The sequence below is a fragment of the Candoia aspera genome, chromosome 2, assembly GCF_035149785.1.
Source record: "Candoia aspera isolate rCanAsp1 chromosome 2, rCanAsp1.hap2, whole genome shotgun sequence".
Lineage (NCBI taxonomy): Eukaryota > Metazoa > Chordata > Lepidosauria > Squamata > Boidae > Candoia > Candoia aspera.
The window spans coordinates 151,678,151-151,698,445 of record NC_086154.1 but is presented as its reverse complement, the minus strand read 5'-3'; the positions used below and the strand labels follow the sequence as shown (position 1 = coordinate 151,698,445).

General features: G+C 40.6%; 1 protein-coding gene across 1 annotated transcript; it reads left to right on the top strand.

Annotated features, from left to right (window-relative positions):
* Positions 1–601: 601 nt before the first annotated feature.
* ZGLP1 (zinc finger GATA like protein 1) lies at positions 602–9,716 on the top strand. The gene is made up of 6 exons (XM_063293006.1): positions 602–756; positions 2,871–3,134; positions 3,192–3,443; positions 6,867–6,958; positions 9,054–9,147; positions 9,581–9,716. Exons 1-6 carry the CDS (start codon positions 602–604, stop codon positions 9,714–9,716), a joined length of 993 nt encoding a protein of 330 aa, XP_063149076.1.
* The last annotated feature ends 10,579 nt before the right edge of the window (positions 9,717–20,295 follow it).

Here is a 20,295-nt window from a genome sequence, read left to right as displayed (position 1 = left end):
CATATGGAAACATTTGGGTTCAACTCACTGGTTCAAACCCACTTAGCTGAACAATATTTTCAATAATAACCAATTGGATGGCTCTTGAAAGCTGAGCAATAAAGCAAAGCACACAGTGATCTCTCTCCCCTCTGGTTTTTTAAAGATACACAAACTCTGAACATGGAGGCTCCACTTAACCAACTCCAGATGAAGCCTCTTGTCCTAACTGACTTAATTTTTAAGAAAATTAAGAAAAATAAAGAAAATTAACTTAATTTTCTTGCTCTGTAAAAAGTCATGACAGGCTCTAGGACAAACCCCCGGCATCTAGAGAAGATGCCCTCACTTAGGTACGGTAAGGAATCCTGCTTTTGGTCCTTCCTCCGTTTCAGGGATACTCTTAACCTTGTGATGTTTGAGCTCCGATCTCGACCTTCTCCTGTTTGGATCGACGTAGCCTAAAGCAAGCTGGGGCGGAAGGGGGAGAGTCGAATTCCTTTGTATAGGCGCCGGCCCTGTGCTCCCAGGTGCGCCCAATTTAGCACCTTCGTTGTAAGGCCGAGTCCTGCGCCTTTGAAGGTGGCGATAGGCGTCAGTTTCTCCCTCCGGACCGTTGGTCATGGAGGGGGACCTTTTCTTGGAAGGGCAACCCCCGGACTTTTCGGTCCTGCAGGAGCTGCTCTGCCCACCTTGCCTGGAATCCGAGCCTGGCAGCAGCCCAGCCTCCACTTCAGGGGGCATCGGGTCAGAAGCCGCCGCTGCTAGAGAATTCAGGTTAGCTACTCTGACTGACACCGACGCTCTGCTCCCGAGAAGGAGGGGCTCCAGATCGGTTCGCCCCCGAAGAAGAATCGGAAAGGCTCCTCCTGCGTGATTGCGCCCACCCAGCTGGGGGACCCGAATTAGCTCCTTGGACCTCTCAGGATCAAACGAGGGCTGAATCCCACGGACGATAAGTTCAGGACTAACCCTCATTAAACGCAGCGGGACTTGCTTCAGAGTAAATGTGCAAAGGACCAGGGCTATCGACTCCTTTGTCTGAACTCTACGCGTAATCTTACTGGGGTTTATTTCCGAGTAAGATGTGGCGCAGGATCGGTTTTTAGAGCGAAACCCCTTCCCCGTTTACTCGGAAATAGCCGCAGTGCTCGGAGAGGGGGACTGCGTCTTCCCCGCACGCTCTGGCCAGACTAGCCTTTGGGTGGCCAGCCCCGTAAGCGGCGCGAGCCCCAGCAGGCTTGGTTACCATTGGTCAAGAACTTGCAAGCGGGAACCCCCCGCGGGGACCTTGCAGGTGTGGGCAGCTGAGCGGGCGGGAAACTTTATACGGGCGCCTCGTGGGTTTTCCTTGAGGGGAGGCGAGCCCAGGAGGAGGGTGCCTCTTGTTTAGCCGGCCTGGAGTAACTGGTCCGGGTGTGGGAAAGGACAGCCTCCAAAGAAGGAGGAGGAATTAGTGGGCAAGACTGTTGGGGAAAGCGGGGGCTGGCACTCACCTCAGTCTCGTGTGGAGGGGAAAGGGGCTGTATCAACGATTGGAACCTCCCTTGAGATGGCAGAGGTACTCCTCTTTCAGGAAGTGCCTCCTTGGGCCGTTCCCCAGAAGTCCTGGGCAGCTGACACTGGGGAGCTGAGGGAAGCCAGGGAGTCATGTTCAAAGGATGGCATATTCGAGGCAGGGCGATCCCTGGTGCCGTAGGTCGATTTTCAAGGCTACTGGTGATGAGTTCGCAGGGCAGAGGGGAGCCAGGAGATGCGCCACCCACCGGGGCTCCGATTTCCTTCAGTCAAACAACGAATTGATAATTTAGTTCCAGATTCCAATCTCTTCCTATCAAACACTCTCTCTGCTAAGATCTCTTAGATTAGGGTCAGAATGATGGTGCAGAAGTTATGGAGGGCGGGGGGATATACAAAGGATATGACTTACGGAAGGCTACTTGGAAAAGTCATGGATTATGTAAGAAAGTGAAGCTTTATTTAGGGAAGTTTCCAAAGGGATCATCTCTGTAATAATTCTTTGTGCAAACAACAGTTCTGTGGTATCCTGAAGATTTAGGACACAAACTTTTGTGGACTACAGTGCTATAATCAATCTGTCAGTCTGTGAAATTCATTGCTAAACAAACTTATTAACAAGCCATGATCACTAAAATGCTTATAGACATTTGAGGGGATGAATTTCTGTTATTACTGAACTTTTCTTTTGAAACCCATTTGAGCAGTATATTTACTTGGAAGTAAGCCATATGGATCGTAAAATTTTAGAGCACCTATATTTCTAATCAGTTCACTGACATTATGTTACAGCAACTGTTGTTTCAATGCTTTCTTTAGATGCTGCAACAGATTTAGAGGGTCTTTGGTTATGTATATTGGCTAAAGCATAAACAATAAAGTAGATAACCGTTCATGATAAAGTAGCAGATAATTTTTTCAGTATAAAAGATCTGACTGTTTTCACGTGTGTTGAATCCTTGGTTAGGATTTTTTTTAAAAAGCTCCTTTAGGAAATTAGAAAAACTATTATTTTTTTAAACTGAATTTGGATGGATGGTAGGAGAACCTCTCATACAGAAATTATACTAGCACACAGTGGAGACAGACACTTATTACAGAATTAATTGGGGCAGGAAGTCCTCTAAAAAAGCAGCCTAAGATAACTTTCTCATGGGCACATTAATCAAAAGAGTCTTTAGAAGAGCCATCTGTAAATTTTAAAAATGGTATGGAAATGCGAGTATTTCTTAGGTGGGGGCAGTCCTCAGTTGGTGCATGGGGAAGGAGGAGAGTTTAGGGTAAGTGCCCCACCCTTTTATAAGCATGCATGACTTACTCCTCCTCCACCTTGGCTCACTCAGTGCTTTTTGCTTACTCCTTCTCACCTGCAGGTTTGAGCCTTTCAGCAACATGGCTTGTTGCCTTCAGATGCCAGACAGCAAAGCCCTCAGCTTCCTGCAGGAGAGTGCACAGCTGCTGTCCCAGGCAGAGCCAATCAGCAGTAACCCCGGAAAGCCTCTGTGGCAGCTGGGCCGGACCATGCATTCTGCCCACAGTGTCCGTGCATCCCAGTGCAACTGTTTCCCCTCTCCCCTAGTGCCTTTTGCTCCTGCGGATGCTCTGAGCCTCATCAGCCTCCATTGCTCCAGCCTTGAGTCAGAACCTCTAGATCAGGTCAAGCCCCCAGAAGCTGAGGAGGTTGCTCACGAGAGGTCTCCCATTACCCACTCTAAAGACCATGGTAGCCACCTGCTGTGGACAGCTTGTGTGGAAGAGCCCAGACTGGCACAACTCTCTGAGTCACAGAGAGGCAGGAAGAGGGTCTTCCGCAAGCAGCCCAGACCCATGAGGAGCTATGATGCTCTGGACCCAAATTTCCAAGGGGTGACGCTCCACATGAAACTGTGTCTGTGTCAAAGCAGCTTGGAGGGCTGTCGCCTTGTCATTAACCCCCAATTCAGCAGGTACAGTTGCTGCAGGACATGTCCGTGAACCTGTGGCTCCAAATTCCCAGATAGGCTAACAAAAGCTGCTCTGTAGGACTAAATAACTTTCCCTCTCTTGATTAACTTGTCTACCATGTAATATGCTTATTGTGTCCCACAAGTAATGATTCTGACTAGAAAAAATTTCAAAGACTCCCTGAAGATTTAAACAGTCTCCTCTGTGTAGTGCCCCAATTCCTAGAAGTTGCATTTTGCCTTAAAAGGGAGAGACATATCAAGCTTTCCCATCTTTTTGGGTAGTCAGACTTTGAAAGAGCACTCAGATACTGAAAAAAGTTGAGTTTGAGGGCCCAACCCAGTGTCTGTAGACCCCAATGTGCCAGCTGCTATCTCACCATGTTTCCTGGTCCACCTTTTATTTTTACTTTTAAATGGGAAACTGACACAGTGCAAAGCCTCCAGCATCATTTTTACTTTCAAAAATGACACATGGATCTCATAAGTTTTCTTGGAAAATAAAAATGATAGGTGGCTGTACCCTCTTGCCTAACAAAAGGACCAAGGTAAGCTGCAGCAGCAGTATCACAAATTGTGCAAGAACTGGGGAGGCTAGACGGGATGGGTGGAAGTGTTCTGGTACCTAGATGGTTTGCAGGGGCGATGTCTCCATGGAAGCCATTTTATGAATGGACATTTGTTCTCACCTCTACCACCCTCTATAGCAGCCATTTTATGAGAGTCCGTAACATGTTTTCAGAATTCCAAATGTGCCCACTGTGCTCCCCACAGAAGAACAAGCCATAGAGCCTTGTTTTCCAGATGATAAGAGACAAGGTAAACTCCTAACATAGTAAGGCACCATGTTGATAAAGATAGCAACAGAGTTATAAATCTTGGCCACTCTCCCTTCTGTTGCTTTCGGTTTTGGTTGAGTCAGCCTGGTCACCTATGGAGATAAGATGTTGAGGAAGTGACCATTTGCAACTTCTTCCTGGAATTCCAACTAGGCAAGTATTGTTTGGTAGATATAAAGCAGTACTCTCAGAAGTTCAATACTGTATTGCTGGGGAGAAACCAGTCCCAAAACTGCTGCTGTAAATTCAGCGCAGTCACTTCCCAGCCACCTAAAGGCTCTATTGTTTTCTAGTAACTCTTATCTCAGTGATAAAGGACTTCATGCCTTTTAGAAATTATGGATTAGATCACGCATAATTCCTGGCCATTGACCATTCTGGCTGGAACTGTTGTTGTTAGTTGCCATTGAATCTTTTACAACAGCTAACAACATTATAACAGAACGAAATGTTGTTCAGGCTTGCCTGACTGTTCCAACGTTTGCATCCATTGTTGCTGTAACTGTATCAATCCATCGCATTGAAGGTCTTCCTCTTTTCCGCTGGCCCTCGACTTTACCAAACAGGATGTCCTTTTCAAGCAATCGGTCTTTCCTGACGATGTGCCCACAGTATGAGAGTCTAAGCCTAGTTATCTTTGCCTCTAGGGAACATTCTGGTTGTATTTCTTCTAAAACTGATTTGTTTGTTCTTCTGGCAGCCCATGGTATTTTCAGTAGTCTTTGCCAACACCACAATTTGAATGCATCAGTTCTTCTATCTTCCTTTTTTAACGTCCAACTTTCACAGGCATATGTGGCAGTTGAGTAGACCATGGCATGAGTCAGACGCACCTTTGTTTTTAAACTGACATCTTTACTTCTGAAAACTTTAGATAGGTATTTGATGGCAGATTTTCCCAGTGCAATACGTTGTTTGATTTCTTGATTACTCCTTCCCTTGGCATTGATGGTTGATCTGAGTAGAATGAAATTGTTGATGACTTCAATTTCTTCTCCATTTATTGTGACATTGTTTAGTGGTCCATTTGTGAGAATCTTCGTCTTCCTCACATTCAGGTGTAGTCCGTATTGCTGACTACAATCTTGGATCTTCATCAGCAAGTACTTCAAGTCTTCTTCACTTCCAGCAAGCAAGGTTGTATCATCTGCATATCACAGGTTGTTAATGAGTCTTCCATCAGTTCTGATACCCTGTTCTTCTTCGTATATTCCTACTTCTCGAATTATTTGTTCAGCATACACATTGAATAAGTAGGGTGAAAGTATACAACCTTGCTGCACACCTTTTCCATTTATGAACCACTCAGTATCATTGTTTTCTGTTCTAATTTTCTGTACTAAGTTGGAACTGTAGTTCCTGATATATAAAGGGCACCACAGTTGAACATTTTATTTTGGGAGTAAATTCTATAGAAGGAAAACCCTCCTATACTGTTCATTTCTCACATTTACCTATTCTCCTCTTGCCTTGATCACTTTCCATATCTTTGCTATGCAAAACGTGTGATAACCAGCAAAAAGAAAAAAAAAAGGAGAGGCACCTTTTTTATTCTTTTCATTTTGTGACACACTGTGATTTAAATGAAGTAGAATAATCCTAAGGAAGGTAAGTTATAAGGAATTGTATTTGCTACTTTTTAATCTGTTCTCTACCTGCCCCTTTTAAGTCCCAACTGTTTCTTTAGTTTTAGCTGCAGATTTGTATTTATAAACTATAGTACCTATGAACTATTTGTTAGAGGTTTCCATATTTTCTTTATGACCAGTATGGCTATTACTGAGTTTATATTTCTATATTACACTTGCTGAGCTGCTCAGTCTGAGTCCTACTGATCCAGGAATTACTCCAATGATCCATAGAAGCTTTTTCTGCATAGACATGTATAGGACAGATCGGTAAATGTGGAAGCTTACATTTAGAGGACACATTCTAACAGATGTAAGATCCTTTTTGCACATAGATACATCTTGGATTGAGTCTGATTTGAGTAAGTTTCTTATTGCTTTGGTTGAAAATTGATTAGTTAAACTGTCTTGAACTTAATTGTACCAGCTATTGCTCACAAAGCTGCAATGTTCATTTACATAGCCACCCAGAGTCCCCCCCATAGGGGAGAGATGGGCAGTGAATAAATTTATAAAATAAATAAAAAATAAATAAACAAACAAACATTGGTAAATAATCTTTTAGTACAAACTGTCCTATAAACATTTTGTAATTAATTATGTTCTTTCACTCCCATCCTTTGGCCTCTGCCATTAGGGTGGATAATTGTGTAGTGGTTGATAGGAGTACCCCTAATGTGATCCTGCTGTCCTCAGGGAAAACAGTAACAACCACCTGCTTGGCCATAGGATGTTCTTGGGTGTCTTATTTATGCCTTTCCCTCCCTCTTCAATCTCTAAAATGAGACTCATGGCATGTATATCAGAGATGCTGTAAATAAATGTGAGAGAAGCTGTAAAGATTGTTGGTTATATTCAGCTTTCAGTATAGGTCAGGTTATAAAGCTAAATCAAGTGACTCGGGAAATGGTTTTGTTTAAAAGCACACTTAAAATGCTTAACATCTAATCTGTGCTCAGTGGAAAACTTAGGAAAAGAAGCGGAGCCCCTTTAGCAGGAGAAGAGTGCAAAGCTGGCAGTTCAGAAGATGAAGGATTCCTCTCTACTCACAGTATGTTGATTCTTTTGCCAGTAAATACTTGTAAGACCAACTAGTAATGTTTAAAGGGTCAAAGACAAAAACATGTGATTTATCTTTTTTTGAGAAAAAGATCGGGTCTAATAATCTAGTAAGAACATTAGAACCCATAATCAGAGCTATTAAGCAATAGATTAAGTGATTAACTGCTTTGATTTGGTTCCAACCAATGCTACTGTTATCTTGATGTCACAGTTTGTCATCCTGTACAGTATTCCTTGCTTTGTAAGCCAAGCTGGAATTTTGTTCTGGCAGAGCAGAGTTGGGAGATCAGTTTGTTACAACATTAATAGAGATTAATGTATGTTTGCACAAGGATGTACTAACCTTGAAGCACAGAATTAGATGGAAAGGGAGCAAGACTCATTTTCATGGTGTTCTGAAGTCAAGGATACTAATGAGTTGACAATCTGGAGTGATTTTATGAATTCAACAAATGATAGACAGCCTCTAATAATTATCATAGTTTAATAGACAATACAGTATGGGAGGGAATCACTTTCCACTTGGCACAGAGATTTTTCCCTTAGTAACTTCTATACACTATTTTTAAGGCTAGTATATTTTAATAATTAATTAAATGAATTCCACCTCTGTTTAAAACTCAGCAACTTAGAAGCATCTCATGTAACAAGTAAATTCATTGGTATTTACGGTCATTTGTTTTAAATATCTTAAACTGTATGTGTTGTATTTTCTTAATCTTTGCTTTAAATAGATACTGTGTTTTCATGTTGTTTTTGTTAGCCACTTTGCATTTTTTAAAATAAAAATTGGGATAAAGTATTTTAAGTAATCAAACATTAAATGTAACATTGTTTATAGTATTTTAGATAATCAGACATAAGAAGGCAAAAAGTGCATCTCTAAATACTGAGGGACCCTTACTGGGGTTGTAATTGGTAGGCTTCCGATAAGGCCATCTCCTCTAAAGATTTATGGATTTGCTGTTCAGAATACTAATAAGATGTGGTTGCTCTACAGAGATCCCCAAGAGTCACTTATAGCAATTTCTAGAGTAATCCAAACATAATTTGGGTGATATGGCCCCATCACTAGTGACGGTTGGATAATTGTAGAAGATACTATAAGCATAGGTGTATTGGACAGGGAAGACTGGCAAGTGATGAAATAGACATCAGGCAGACCTCAGTGTTTCATAACTGTCTCCTGATGTCATGGCACAAATATGTAAGTTATGAGGTTTGTGTTGTGATATCACAACTCATCGTTTTCATGACATCACAGTCTGTACTGGATTCCTATGGCTGTAAGTCACTAGTGAGCATACCCCAAATTAATGTTAGAAAAAATCCTAACAGTAGTTCAACTGTAGATCCAGTTATACAGAGATCTTGTGGGATCCTGTTCATTGGAGCTGTTCAAGTGAAAGATAGACAGTCATCTGTTTGGGATAATTTAATTTGGATTTCTGGGTAGGGGTTGACTCAATGGCCTAAATGGCTCCTTCCAATTCTATGATTCCATGCTATAGTTTGAATCATCATTTTCTTTCTGATTATAAGCCAGCTGAACAGAAGGATTGGCAGATAGTACTTCAGTCCTAAATTGCAATTTTAAATTACACTTTACTGTGAAGTAAAATAGTTTAAACTATGAGTTGAGAACTCCCCATTTAAGAATCATCCTAGCAACAAACTCGCTAAGTAATTTGGTTCACAGTTATGACTTTGTCAACCATAGTTCATCACCTATGTATGAAGAAAAAAAATGGACCACCTCACCAGACTATTTGCAGGATTATTGAAATAAGATAGGGAGACACTTTGAATATTATAGATACTAAGTATTGTATAAATTACATACATTAATCTATTAAAGGTCACTCATCCTGAATTTTCTTTATAAAGTCTTCAATGATGAGCAGATATGACATCTTTCATGTCAACAGGATTTTCCCCAAAAATTCAGAGCAGCCAAAAAACAAAAACTAAACATTTGTCTAGTACTGAAACTATCCACGTTAGAAGAAAATTGCAAGACATGTTTTCAGTAAATGTAAATTGCTCAGATATATTACTTGACCTCATTGCTGTTTGCTTTCAAGGGAATAAGCGTTGTGCTTCTTGCAAGACTAGGAAAACACCACTGTGGAGAGATGCTGAAGATGGGACCCCTCTCTGTAATGCTTGCGGCATTAGGTATTTAGCATCCTATGCTATTATAGTTCAGCAGTTATATTTGATAAGGTCTAGGAGTTACTACAAAACTGGCCAAACACAGAACTGCTTCTGATATATATGCTAAAGGTACAACAAAGCATAGAAAGGAAAAAGGTGATTTGAACTATGACTAAGATGGTGCCCTTGAAATATGTTGGAAAACAGTTCCAAAAATCCCTAATACTATTGGCCCTATTGTTCACAGGAAGTATTTTTCTTGTATCCCACAAATATTTCATGCACTCCCAAGACAAGACATTTCCATTTCATTTCATGCAAAAGGGAAGATAGCTTTTTGCATGAGTAAAGGTGGGTAGAAGGTTGGTACAGCTTACAAAATTCAGCTTGGTCAATGAACAGAGATGTGGAATGACCAATGACACAATCATCTGATTAAACTTCTTTCCCCTAGGTACAAAAAGTACAGAATTAGATGTTTTCACTGCTGGAGTATTCCAAAGCATGGTGGGAAACCTTACTCACATTGTTCCAACTGTGGAGGAAAGTTGGGTGTAGTAGCTGTCCAGCAGAAATCTGGAAAAAGGTAAAAGGGGCAAGGGAGAAGGAAAGCTTTGGTTGCCCATTCTGATTGTGCTGAACTGAACATCCGCTGCTCACTTGGGGTTGATTTGTGGGCCACCCGTAAGAAATATGGCCTGTACTACAACATTTGATTTAGGTTCTGATTTGATGATTTGAAAAACAAACCGGTTCATCTGGATTAATTAATAGGTCTCCTGATAAATAAGAATAGCTGTGCCTGTAGGTGAGTTCTAGTGCCCAGATTACCAGTTTTCATTAAAAACCAACAAATAAGCAACAACACCCCATCTCTAGCCCTTCCAGGTGATGAAGTAAAAAGCAAATCCTGTGATCGCTATCCAGCTAAAAGTAGTATCTTTGCAATAAAAGTCTGTCCCTATTTTTCAGTGTCCCACCTAATTAATGAACAGTTTTAGCAACTGGAGAATGAAATTATCAGTTCCCTTTTTAAAATATTTTCCATTGGGAAGGGATTGGTGATTCATTTAAAAAATTTCCAGATTTTTGGTGTTGTAACTGAATTGTGTTTGTGTACAAAAACAAAAACAAACAACCCCCCCTCCCCACAAAGATTAAAAACAGAAACAGGAGTTTGAAATAATTCTAATATGAGCATTTCTTTTAAAAATTAAAAATATTCAATATTCAAAAAATTATCCTGCCAGCTGGATACAGATAAATTATATAGTAGATTTGTCTAAAGATAAATCCATTTTAGATTATAGTGTGTGTGTGTGTGTTATGCTAACTCTCCAGAGTAATCCAGTATTGTTATTACATGAGAATGGATGAGAAGATGGATGAGCCCCTGCAGTCCAATATGGCTATTTTTTTTTAAAGGAAAATGAAGTGAGAGATGGGATAAGAATTGATTTTCAAAGGAATACAATGTATTAAGAGCTGGAGGTAACTTTTACAGATGAATGCAGAATGTTAAGCCCAGCTGCATATTTTCCTTTCTGTTTTCCTCCCTGGATAAAGTTGCTTCTTCTCTTTCAGAGCAGATGTCTGTGCTGAGAGAGCATATGTGCCTGTTCAGAAATCAGCCTTAAAAAAAAAATCTGAAAGTTTTAGTGAAGATAAAGGTGTTACTTAGGGTTTAGGTGTTACTTAGGACTTAGCTAGACAGAGTGACATGACATAGCTGAAGAAAGCCAGAGAAAGAATTGGCTTGATCTATTTATCCTTATATTTTTCCTCCACAATAGTGACCAAAATAAATGGCATTTCCTTAACCATCTTTTGATGAATCCAGAACAGCTCTGTCTAATCCAGATTATGCATCTTTCTTTGTTTTTCTTCATTTACTCCATGACTGATATCAGATCCTGCTTTAGAGGTTGAGGATTTACGTTCATTTACATTACATCCTTGAGGATTTTAATTACAGGTGGAAATATATTACTTGGATCCCAGGTTTCCCTACTGCAAAGGAAGGGAAGTCAAGGTCAGCCCTATCTATTTGGATGGGTGCTCAGTCACCAGAACTCTTGGGGATCATAGACCTACTTTCTGATATTGTCAGCCTTCTTTATAAATACATAAATAAATGAGTCTCTAGTCTCAGAATCTCCAGTTAGAGAGAGAAGCATGAAGTTCCAAAATGTGGCTGATCAGTAGTGTGAAAGTAAAGTGAATTCTAAACTCTGATGAAGTATACCCTATGTCCCAGCTCATTGTTAAGGTCATTCCTTGCAGACCCCTCTATAACTCTCAGTCTAGAGACTTGTCCCGATACTTTCAAGATGAAAGTTAGAACAATAGCTCGGTAGTAATATTTCTGCCGTTTGAAACACCATGTCGTACATTCGTAGACAACTGCTTTCTTCACTGGTGGTCCCAGTGCAAATGTTGTCTGTGCACAAACTCACATGTTCAGAAAACATGAGAAAGCTGTAGTAATTATAGGTAGTCCTCACTTAACAACCATTTGTTTAGTGATTGTTCAGAGTTACAAGAGTGCTGAAAAACAACTTATGACAGGTACTCACACTTACGACTGTCACAGCATCCCCGCAGTCACGTGATCATAATTTGGGAACTTGCCAACTGGTTTGCATTTATGATCTTTGCAGCGTCACATAGTCATATGATTGCCATTTTTGACCTTCCTGGCTGGCTCCTGGCAATTAAAATCAATAGGGAACCATGTGATTCACTTAATGACCATGTGGTTTGCTTAACGCCCGCAGGGATTCACTTAACAGCTGCTGCAAAAAAGGTGGTAAAATCGGGTTGGATTCACTTAATGACCGCTTTGCTTAGCAATCAAAATTCCAGTCCCAGTTGTGGTCATTAAGCAAGGATTACCTGTAAAGGGTTGAAGTGGTACTGGGGAGATTCAGGTTCAAGTCCACTTTCGGCCATGGAAGCTCACTGGGTGACTTTGTATCAGTCATTGTCTCTCACCCCAACCTACCTTACAGGGCTGTAGCATGGAAAAATGGGAGGCAGGAATGCTATTTGGGATGTAAATCAAACAAATAAATGAACCAGAAAACACCCTTGAAATACCTTGGCTGAACATTCTGAAGGATGCTGCTGCTTTAATGCTGCAAAAAGGAGTGCTTTGCTTGCCCCATTATGCTTTTTGAAGTGATCTTTTTTGGTGATTTCCACAGCCCTAGCCTAAATAGTATTAATAGATTATTAATAGCCTAAATAGTTTTAACAGTATTAATAGATTATTTTAATTGTACTCTGAAGAATGAGCATAAAATTGAGAATGTAGTTATGCCCTAAACATATATCATATTACAGATTTAAGGGATTCCTTTCCTTCTGTTTTGTAGATGTGGGAATTTTGTAAAAATTTGCAATTAGCTGGAGAGGAAAAGTTCTTTGAGGAATTTGATCTACTTGCCTGAGACCCTTGGATGGATACCTAGGTGGATGATTATTAGATATACTAACTACATTTCCATTTCCATTGACAGACCTTTATTTTTATTTTGTATTTTGTTTCTTCCTGGATATTATTCTGATATGAAATTGCAGATATGCCATATGTTGAATATTTAGTTTAAATGAATGTGGAAGAAGGTAGCAAGGAAGCATTAAATGTTTATGAAAAAGCGGTGCTTCACTTGAAATTTCAACCATCTACATGACTGAGGACAAAATGCTGAAATATTTTCAAGTAATTATTCTTCCTAATCGCACGGACATTCCTTTAGGGTATATTGGGTTTAATATTTCTCTTGCTGTCACCACCAATTTATAGCATTTGGGGTTAAAGCTATATTAGTTGCAGTGCTATTTAACATTTTCTAGAGAGGAATTATAAAGTGCAAAGCAGCATTTTCACAAGTTGTAGTGCTTGGGACAAGCAGGAGAGGGATCTTATTTAAAACATGTAATACTAGTCTGCCATCTTAAAGGTAAGGCTTTTAAGAGATCCAGATTTTAAAAAAGCAATAGTCCCATGTGATTAAGCACTTTTCTCCTGATAATATTTGTTAATTTCACAAAAAAATAATTAGTATAAATATACAAGGTATATGCTTGAAGTATTTGTATATTTGTAGTAAACTCATGTATTTGACAGTTTACTACAAATATATGAATAATATATGCACATTATTTCAATATGCAGGAACATGATAGTTTCTGAATATTGATCCCTTCACCAGTACGTGGTATGTTTCAAAAGGTATGTCGCTCTCCAGGAAGAATTGTGTTGTGTGATACTGTGCAGTATATTTGTTTTTCTAAATAGTGTTTATATTAGAAGTATGAGATTGCTGTAGTCTCTGGGCAGAGCACTACTAAAATAAAAACAAACAGATCTCTGTCATGAAATAATCAAACCAAATACCCTGATTTTTCTGTAATTTACAAAAGTTCTGTAATTTACTAAAATACAAAATTTTGTTGAAAATGAGATTCTTAATGGTTATTTCATAACTAAATAGCTGCCAAGCATCTGCAATAAATACTGTTTATTGGTATGTCCTACAGAACACTGTCTAATTAATTCTTGCAAAGACTTGGAAGGGGAAGGGGAAATACTACTATACCTTATACTAGTGCCACTGCTATGCCCTTGAAAGATTCAGATCCTAGAACAAAATATGTAGACAGACAGTAGACATACTATTTATATTTAGAAATAGTTAATTAAATGGGTCATTAGTTACTGAGAGAGTTCTCATTTAAATTTTGTGGAATGTAAAGCCAGCCAATTAATTTATCCTTCGAATCACACCAAATAAAGTAAATTGTTTAATTTTGACTCTAGTTTCCTCTGTATCATCCCAGACAACAGTTTCTTTTCAAATTACAAATGATTTCCAAATTACAAATGATTTCCAGTTACTAAGGTCAAGTGTGATTGAAAGCATGCCTGCTAGGTTATGTCTGAAAGTGCTCATGACAAAACTTAAGAATGGTAACTCTTACACCGAAAATGTACTTTGAAAAACTTGACAGAGTGCCAATTAAAAAACACACCAAGGGTGAATGATGTTAGATGTTTCCTAATTAATTTCCCAGTTCTCATCAGATCCTGTTTCAAAACTGAATAAGCTTCCACATCCTATCTCCATTACTTTCATAAATTACTTTCAAAATAATTTAAAGTTGTCCACTGCTCTCTCAAGGATGAAGGGGCAGGGAACAGTGGGGGGATAGAATTCTGCCTGTGCAACATTCTGGACATAGGAAACGGACAGACAGACAGACAGACAGAAGGGTGACCACTGACTTGTCCATACACCGTGCTTGGATCTCTCTGCCTAGCCAGAGAGTCCTCCTCATGTTCTTTGCAAAGTAGATAAAAAGTTTTGTGCATGATCCTCTCCTGTTCAAAATATCAAACTTTGAAGAAGAAAAAAAAGGTAGCCAGAAGAATGTTTATTAAAGATTAGAAAATAAAGTTTAAGACACACAAAGATGATAGAAAGGTAGTTGTCCACACAGCTGTGATCTGATCTAAGGCCCTCATTGCATGCTCATTCCAGCCAGCATCTAAGACCTCAGCTGAATTGTGCACCAGAGCCTCAGGAATAACCACAAGCCCCCTCTAAAATCCTACTGGGTCAATAAGTCACCTGGGGTGGACCAATCAAATAGCCCAACTTTCCTGCAGTGGGGGGCGTGAAAAAAAAAGTGAAAGGTTCCCTGTGCAAGTACTGAGTCATGCCCAACACTTTGGGGGGATGCTGCTTTCACGACGTTTTCTTGGCAGGAAAGCACCCAATGGAGTAGGCAGTGATGGCAACAGAAGGCCAAGATTAGGTGGTACCTGGATGGTGTTGATGAAGAGCATCCAAAGAGGCCAAGAAGATACCACCCGGACCCTGCTGAGACAAGGCCAAGCGCCTCCCCATCTCGGAGGACTGTCCTGAGACTCAGAATGCTGGACTTGCTACACTGAAGCCCAGGACAGTAAGAGGCACAGGCCCCAGCAACAGTTTAATCTGGACCACCTCAACCCCTTAAAAGCCCAGAGTGGCAGCAACAGCAGAGACAAGACTTCCTCAATCTCTACTAACCCACCCAGTAGCAGACCCACGCACCAGACTGCACAGGTTTCTTACACTTAGGATGGTATGGAATAAAACTGTAGGCTACAGTGTAAGTATAGAACAGTGAAAGGATAAGAAATAAAGGAGCTTAGGAAAGAAGACATGGTTGTAAAGGTTATGCTAGGAATAAACTGGAAAGTAGTGTAAGAAATAGGACTATAGGAAATAAGAAAGGTGTATTTAAAAACGAGTCTGGAACCTCCACTTTAAATGTAAAATCTTTATTAGGTATATTTCTCAATAATAATAATAATAAACCCCTGGCTACAGGAATTCTACCATCTTCTGCTCAAATCTGTCACCATCCCCAAAATGAACCCATGAGAGACCAAATGGTTCATTCCAACTCTGTGACTCTATGACACCGAATGTGAGAAGGGTCATCCCTGTTAACAGCCAGATAGGGGTAGGAAAAGCAAGCCCCATTATTTCCTTGGTTTTCCACTTTGCCCCAGAATGCTTTGAGGGAGGTTGAACCCTCTTCCTTTTCCATGTACTTCTCCACTAGTGACTAGCTGGGAGAGCTGAGCATAAAGGAACAGAACACAGTGAAGTAAAGCTTCTCAGGTGGACTTTCTTCAACCCTCTTTTGCCATGCATGATGCCTCATCTGTGCCCACTTAGGTGAATGAGACTAGATGCTGCAGTCTAGATGAAAGGTTTTCCAGTATATGCAGTGATTCGTGCAGCTAGGGAAGCATCCCAAGGCTGTCACTATGGGGCTTCCTATTTCCGTCATTAAATTTCACAGAAACGTCTATTTGCCTCACCTTCAGGAGGGTGGGTGACCACATTTATACTGAACTTTAGATATACATTACTGAAGCGGAATACAGAATATGAACTATCTTGGGAAATAATGGGATGATTTGCTGAAAAGGAGACCACATACTGATCAGAGTTCCCTTTGGTTAGCAGGTAAATTACACTATATTTTCCCTCGTTATTTCTATCCCTGTCTTGATTTTTATCTGGCATAAAAATACCTTCTATAGTAATTACTGGTATAGGTCTCCACTTAAAAGAAGAATTGCAAAACTCATTCAGTTTTCCTGGAAGGTTTATACTGTACTCTATTGCAGTGTTTCTCAACCTCAACAACTTTAAGATGTGTGGACTTCTGGGAGTCCACACATGCTGGCTGGGGAATTCTGGGAGTTGAAGTCCACACAACTTAAAGTTGCTGAGGTTGAGAAACATTGTTCTGTTGTAATGCATCACATCTTCCAGTATTTTTTAAAATGGAAGAATAATGGCTGTAGCTGGAGGCAAGTCACCTGCTTCAGTGTTTTTTTCAGCATAACCCTTGCTGTATAAAACTGTGCTTTCATCTTGCTTCTGCTATTTACAGTAAAAAACCCCTCATTAAATACAAGGAAAAAAGCAAATTTCCCAAATACCCATACTGGAGGAGCAAATAGCAAATAATAATTGGCAATAACATTGAACTGAGCCTATCATTAAAATTACTGCTGTACATGAAATATATACTTATAAAACTAGTTTTAACACATGATTTGAACAATCTTTTTGCATGAAAGGACCAAAGTTTAAATTGGTTTCCTGCTGCTGTTTTATGCAGCAAAAGATACAACTGTTTAACAAAACAGCATTTTAGTATACATGGAGCCTTTCATATTTTCACTGGCAAATCTAGATAGGCCCTTGTGTAATTCCCTACACCTTAAGTGAATGGCTGCATTTGGGAGGAGGACTGTTCTAGGCCTGTTTCATCCATTGTCAGATGAAACAGTCATGGGAAAATCTTCCTTGTTTTTGAGCACTGCTGTGGGAACAGGATTTACAGGCTGTGGGACCACAACGCCACTTCATTCATGCTGTGACTTTAGCCTGATGGCCCACACTTCCATTTCCCTCTTCAGCTTCATAATCTACCCAAAACTTCATGGACCAGGCCACACTGTTCACTTCAACTATGCTATTATTTCAGCACCGATGTCTGTGAGTCCTGCCATTCTGTATAAAGATGGCACCATGAGCCTGACATTAAGACATAAATCTACTGCAGAAAATCGTGGGACTCGTAAGAAAAAGAAAGCCAAGGTCCTAAAACCAAATACACGTTTGCTACCATTAATGATGCTGCCCATCAAGATTCTGGGCAAGCTGACCTTCTATTCACTGCCAATTTACTCACTGAGCCTGGGCAGCTCCCCCGCTCCCCCCAGCCAGCAGGCTTCCAGGGGCATCTCCTTTGTAAAGGAAGATTAGAGAGAAAGCAATAGAAGTAAAGCATCCCCCTCCCCCGCAATTCACTTTTTCCAAATCTAGAGATGATCAACACCACCATTCTTTATAACTATGACTTTGTACAGGCCTTCTTTTGTGTGTGTGCGTGTGTGCCTTTGAGTCAGTCTTGACTCCTGGCAACTGCCTGGACAAGTCCCTGCAGTTTTCTTGGCAAGGTTTTTTAGAAGTGGGGATTTTTAAAGGTTTTTTTAAAAAATCCTGCCTTTATTATTTTTATAAATAACTCAAGGCGGTGAACATACCAAATACTCCTTCCTCTCCTCCTATTTTCCCCACAACAGCAACCCTGAGAGAGAGCGACTGGTCCAAGGTCACCCAGCCGGCTCTCATGCCTAAGGGAGGACTAGAACTCTCAGACTCCTGGTTTCTAGCCCAGCACCTTAACCACTAGACCAAACTGGCTGTCATGTACAGGCCTACTTATTCTATTTTGTTATCCATATCATCACTCACCTTCTTCCATGAGGCAGCTGTTGCTAAAGCTCAGCTGCCGCCGCCTTCTCCTCCCTCCCCTCTTTCTCCTCCTTTACCAGCAGCATCAATAACCACCATGGATTCATCTTCACTGCTGACATACCCACAATTGTTTGAGAGTATCTATTCCACCTTCCATATTTCTATCATTCTTCTTTTCAGATACTGCCTCAGTTCCAGTACTGAATCCTAAGTTCAGTCTTCCCAATCAGGTATTGGTGGCTCAATCCCTGTTTTTTCTGGGTGAAAGAATTACGACTCTGACTGCTCCATACTACCATTTCCTAATGCTTCTTAGGGAGTAGCCACAACGTGGACAGTATCTCCCTTTCAGAAAATAGCTGTTATATCAAAACATGTTTTAACAAATGCTGTTGGATAACAAGACCTCCAGCCATCAGTCACCAAGGAAAACCCTGATTTTTAGCTCTGACATACCGATTTTGGTTATCAATGCAATCACCATCCTGTCATTGCTCTTAGAAATAACCAAGGACTCTTAGCAAAAAGCTTTCATGATATCACCTTCCCTTTTTTAAGAACTTGGACCATTTTTATAAAATTCCCAGAGAAGACCTTTTTTTTTTTACATTATCCACAGCCAAACTCCATAGGAGTGGAAGCAGTTCAGGGAAGTCCCTCCAGTAGATCCCATTGAGCCATGATCCTTACAGGAGCTGTACGCTTGACCAGTCGGACAGAAAAATATTTTCTGCCAGTACATTCTCCCCCCATCTAGATAGCCAATGTGATATAAAAAATACGATGGTGTAAGAAAACTCAGGTTCTAGTCCTTTGCTTGGCGAAACCAGCTGGATAATTTTGGGCCAGTCAGTCCCTGTCAGCCCAAATCAGTGCCAAGATCTGCAACAAGCTGACTGATTAAAAAAATATCTCGCATTGCATCATGCACTGATAGCTTTGCTGTAAGAATAAGGCAAGCTCAGTGCAACAATATTTGGTCCCTGCTACCATGCAGGACAAACACCAAGCAAAATAACACCATTCTCCTTTGCAGACCTTGCCAGTTCTCAGTGTTGATCAGCACTGATCTTCTGGGAAGAGGCATCCAAGCTATCTCATCAACTTACTACTGTCAGGTACTTGGCAGACCGTTCTTCCAAAGAGATGGAGAAGGATCTATCTGACCTGTTCATTTCCAGAACAATGTACAGTATAATGCAGTCTCTTCTATAGCCTAGTAGGATGCTTTTGTGTTTCAGTGAATAGGACATCTTCTGTATACTTTCTTTCCTGTCCTCTTGTTGGAAAAGGGTGGCAAAGATCGGGTAGGATGGTTCCATTATTCTCCCATCATAGATCTCCTGACTGTACAAGGCTTGACACAGACCCTTAGCTAGGACCTATCACAGAAGTAGATTTCTCTTAGTTGTCACATTGCCTTGTAAGCCCAGCAAACTGGCCAATTTATGTGTCAGCTCTCCATACCTAGTATTTGATAAAGCCAAGGCCGTTTTCATACGGATGTTTCCTTTTTACCAAAGATCATTTTTCATGTTTCTCAAGATATTGTGCTATCTGAACTTTTTCTATACAGGCTCATCACTGGAAATTTTTGCAGCATTGCCTTGACCTTCCTCATTTCAACACTGACAGTGCAGCTAGCGTATTGTGCTTTGTACAGAAGAGCCTCACCTCTCGGCACAGCATCAAGTGAAGTTCTCTCAATTGCTGAAGCCATTTTCCTAGCTTCTTTTAGATGCCCTTGGTTGGCAACACAATCATAGCTTTCTGTATTTATTTGCCACCAAAGGCTTAAGCAATATAAGATACTTTCTTGATCCTGTCTGCTGTTCTGCCTTGATGACCTGCCCTTTCTCTGTATGTATAGGTTGCTATTTTCCCATTTCTTATGATGTCCTGAGAGAACCCCCACCCCCTCAAAAAAGAGAGAACAAATTGCTTATATATAACTGTGGTTCCTTGAGTAGTCGTCTGTGCATTCACACAACTACCATCCAGTCTCTTAGCAATATTTAGTTTGAATCATGCTCACCTTCACTGGCTCAAGGAATGGAGGAGATGCAGGAGGCTCACTGGGCATGTGCGCTCAAGCAAGGAAGGGGCTTTTTCCCACTTAAAAGGCTTAGTTAGCAATGTCCAACTAATCCTTTGTAGAGGCTCAGGATTTCTTTTATGTGAATGCACAGAATGTACTCCAGGAAGAACCAGAATCACAGATAAGCACCAGTTCTTCCCTGAGGGCTTCCAGTGGCTCTGAAGCTGAACCTGCAGCAGCCTTAAAAGAAGAGGATACTTAATAGACCATTTTGATAAAGTCTTGATCCCA